Source organism: Chrysochloris asiatica, unplaced genomic scaffold (assembly GCF_000296735.1).
Source record: "Chrysochloris asiatica unplaced genomic scaffold, ChrAsi1.0 scaffold00116, whole genome shotgun sequence".
In the NCBI taxonomy this organism is placed as follows: domain Eukaryota; kingdom Metazoa; phylum Chordata; class Mammalia; order Afrosoricida; family Chrysochloridae; genus Chrysochloris; species Chrysochloris asiatica.
In genome coordinates, this window is record NW_006408634.1 from 6,728,742 (window position 1) to 6,732,975 (window position 4,234).

Consider the following 4,234-nt stretch of genomic DNA (forward strand, 5'->3'; position numbering starts at 1 on the left):
TCCCTTAGGACCCAGGAGTTCAGGCCCCAGCCCGTCCTCCCTCACTTCCAGGAGCCCATCCTCCTTCATACCCAAGCATCTTGACCCTCAAACTCTTTCTCCTCCAACCCAGGAATCCTGATGCCAGTCCCAGTCCTCCAGCCCCAGAAATCTTAGCCCTCAGCTCCTTTCACTCCAAGTCATAGGAACCAAGTTCCTCAGACCCAGGAATTGGGGCCCCCAGCTGGAAGGACCCCCGATTGCATCATGCGTTCAGGCTGACCTGGGCCACGGTGGAATATGGGCTCCTGCCAAGTAGGTCAAATAGCATGGGTCAGGTGTGCGGAGGGTGATTGGGCGGGTCTGTCTGTCTAGATATAAATTCTGGAACTTCGGCATACATCCCAAGAGACTGGGTGTTCTGTCAAGCTAGAGGACCCAGGCATTCAGGGTACCCCAGCCACCAGCAGCAACTCCTGAATCTGTTCTTCCCAGCTTTGGAACCCAGCCTGCACCACTAGTTCCTCAAATTTCAGACCCCACACCTTACCGCAGGGCTGAGCTTTTGATGGGCTGGGCTGGGTCTGGGTCTGAGCACTTGGGACTGTGGGTCCCTGTGCTGGCTGTCTTTCTGCTGGGAGTCTGCGGAGCACACCCCATTCCTGACTCAAGCCCACTCCTCCAATTCGGGGGCCAGGTACGGCAGCGGTACCTCTACACAGATGATGCCCAGCAGACTGAAGCCCATCTGGAGATCAGGGCAGATGGCACAGTGCGGGGGGCTGCTCGTCAGAGTCCTGAGAGTAAGTGCAAGGCAGGGCTAGTCTTTGGTGGGGACTGGGGATCAGGACTCCTGGGTCTGAGGGAGGAGGAGGGAGCTGGGGACCAGGACTCCTGGGTCCGAGGGAGGAGGAGGGGGCTGGGGACCAGGACCCCTGCGTCCGAGGGAGGAGGAGGGGGCTGGGGACCAGAACTCCTGGGTCTGAGGGAGGAGGAAGGGGGCTGGGGACCAGGACTCCTGGGTCCAAGGGAGGAGGAGGGAGCTGGGGACCAGAACTCCTGGGTCTGAGGGAGGAGGGAGCTGGGGACCAGAACTCCTGGGTCCGAGGGAGTCCTCTGAGTTCCTGACCATTTTCTCTGATTAGGTCTCTTGGAACTGAAAGCCTTGAAGCCCGGCATCATTCAAATTTTGGGGGTCAAGACCTCCCGTTTCCTGTGCCAGGGTCCTGATGGGGTGCTGTACGGATCGGTAAGTTTCAGGGCCCCCTCCTCCCAGAAACCCTACTGGTTTGTGCTGGTTCCCCAGGAGAGGGTGGAGGAGAAGTGTGACCCTTGTTTGGGAGATGTTGTTGTTATTATGTGCCGTGGAGTCAGTTCTGACTCATAGTGACCCTGCACAGGGTTTCCGAGGCTGTAAATCTTTACGGGAGCAGAAAGCCTCATCTTTCTCCCACGGAACCTCTGGTAGTTTTGAACTGCTGACGATGAGAACCAGGAGGAGGTGAATGGCAGAGAGGCCTAGTCTTGGGGCTCTGTGACCCATGCTTCAGACCACACTGGCTCCTAAGTGCTGGGCTAATGCCTGACCTTGGAAGCTCGGGATTCCCATGGTGAAGTGACTGTGACCTTGGGTGGGAGCCAGCCCTTGTGTCCAATCTCATGGGGCCCTGGTGACTGGAACATTGTTCTCTGTGAAGTGGGAAGAGGACTGTGGGCTCTGAGAGTCTACACTGGAGTAAAGAAAGAAACTGCTTATGTTACTTTGTTTCCTAGAGGAGGGGGCTGGCCTCGGGAGACTTCTGGGTCTGAGGGAGCAAGGGGCTGGGGCCTGGACTCCAGAGTCCCCCATCAGAAGACTACTGAGGAATCCTGTTGTTTCTAATTCCTATTCTTTGTCCCCTCAGCTCCATTTTGACCCAGCTGCCTGTAGCTTCCGGGAGCTGCTTCTAGAAGATGGATACAATGTTTACCAGTCTGAAGCCCATGGCCTTCCACTCCGCCTGCCTCCCCACAACACCCCATACAGGGATCTGGCTTCCTGGGGACCAGCCCGCTTCCTGCCACTGCCAGGCTTGCTCCCAGAGTCTCCAGAGTCCCCAGGTGTCCTGGCCCTGGAGCCCCCCGACGTTGGCTCCTCAGACCCCCTGAGCATGGTGGGGCCTTCACAGAGTCGGAGTCCCAGCTATGCCTCCTGAAGCCAAAACCTCTTTATTTATTGGATTATTTATGTTATTTATTTTTTCATTTTTCTTACGTGGGATAATAAAGAGTTTGAGAGAGAAAGATCGAATGAGCACATATGTGAATGTCTTTGGGAAGATGTGCAACCTGATTCCTCATCCCCCATGAACCCCAAAGGCTCCTCCTTTGCTGTCAGGCTCTGATGACATTCCAGCCTCCCCTGAAGCTGTTTTTGGCCTTGCTCCAGTGTTTCCAGAGACTATGGACTCTTTGTATCTTTCAATGGCACAGACTTCTTTATCCCCCCACCTTGTGTTAGCATCACGGAACTATATTTCTAAACTCGCCACAATACTAGGGAGTTTTATATGCGTGACACTGAAGAGCCACACATCATGGGAGATGTACTTTTTAAAAAAATTTATTTAGCACAGAGCAAGGAAGTTTGGGCCCTGAGTACAGAGTTGGCATTAGGATAGCACTCTTAGGTCCTGAGGGACTGAAAGTTGGGCGTCTGGGTACTTGGGTCCCAAGAAAACAGAGAAATGAGAATCTAGACATTCTGGTCTGAGGGATGAGGGGGCTGGGAGCCCAAATTCTTCTATCCAGGTGTTTATGGACTTTGGAGCCAAATGACAATCTGGTAATGCCGGCCAGCCAGTTGCCAGTTCTTCCTTTCCTCCCACACCTACTTTCCCATATTGTTTTTCATTTACCGGTTGGGAAGGAAGTGAGGCTAGAGATTTGAACTATACTTCCCAGGAGATCATGAATCACCCTAGCTGTGTCCTAGGTGTGTGCTTTCCAAGGGCATGTGTGTGACAGAAACCCAGAGAAGGGGAAGACAGAGACCTAGAGAGCAAGGGGGGAAAGAAACCTGGGTTGAGGCAGTGGAGATCCAGGTTCCTGGGGGACATACAGGGAAAATGCAAAAGGTGTTCAGATGGGCACGTTTCATTATGCCTGAAGCCCCAATTCTGTTATGTCTCCTCTGTTGGTAGAATTACCCCCCTTTTCCTGGTCTGGGCAGGGTCACAGTCCCATTTAGGAGTCTTGGGGAAGGATCTTTCCTTCTAGTTTTTGGTGGCTCCAGGCATTTCTTCACTTGTGACACCATTTCTCCAATCTCCACTTCATCTTCCCATGATAGCCTTCTGTACCTAAGGATATTCGTATTGGATTTAGGGCCCAAACCCTAGGATGATCTCATCTCCATCCCTACCTTAATTCCTTCTGCAAAGACTCTATTTCCAAATAAGGTCACATTTTGAGATTCAGGGTAAATGTAGACTTTGTGAGGATATTATGAGTGAAGTTTTAGAATTTAACTTTAGCCAAAATAATTTTGTGTTTGTCCTCAGTTCCTAAGAGATCATTTATGTTGTTGTGAGCTGCTGTTGAATCCATTCCAACCCAGTAACTCACTTGCTTGTAGACCTGCCCCATAGGGTTTCCTAGGCTATATAACGGAAACAAATCACCAAGTCTTTCTCCCAGGGAGCCACTGGGTGGGTTTGACTGCTGAGCTTTCAGTTAACAGCGGAGCACTTCATCATTGCGCCCTCAGGGCGCCTTACATCATTCCTGTTGTTGTTGTTAGGTGACCTCATAGTGACCTTACATACAACAAAACGAAGCACTGCCTGGACCTGTGCCAACCTCACACTCATTCTATGTTTGAGCCCATTGCTGCTGCCACTGTGCCAGTCCATCTCATTGGGGGGTCTTCCTCTTTTTCACCGGCCTTCCACTTTACCAAGCATGATGTCCTTCTCCATATGGTCTTTCCTGACAATATGTACAAAGTACGAGAGATAAACTCTCGCCATTCTGGCTTCTAAGGAGCATTCTGGCTGTACTTCTTCCAACACAGACTTGTTTGTTATTTTGGCAGTTGGCGGTACTTTTAATATTCTTCTCCAAGATCGTAATTCAAATGCATCAATTCTTCTAAGGTCTTCCTTATCCATTATCCAACTTTTGCATGCATATGAGGCTTGGGTCAGGTGCACCTTAGTCTTCAAACTGACTTCTTTGCTCTTCAACACTTTAAAGAGGTCTTGTGCAGCAGATT

The 4,234-nt window shown here is 51.3% G+C and overlaps 1 protein-coding gene across 1 annotated transcript; it reads left to right on the plus strand.

Moving 5' to 3' along the window:
* The first annotated feature begins 547 nt into the window (after positions 1-547).
* On the plus strand, positions 548-2,174 carry FGF21 (fibroblast growth factor 21). Its single transcript, XM_006868172.1, has 3 exons — positions 548-782; positions 1,125-1,228; positions 1,884-2,174. Exons 1-3 carry the CDS (start codon positions 548-550, stop codon positions 2,172-2,174), a joined length of 630 nt encoding a protein of 209 aa, XP_006868234.1.
* Positions 2,175-4,234: the final 2,060 nt, after the last annotated feature.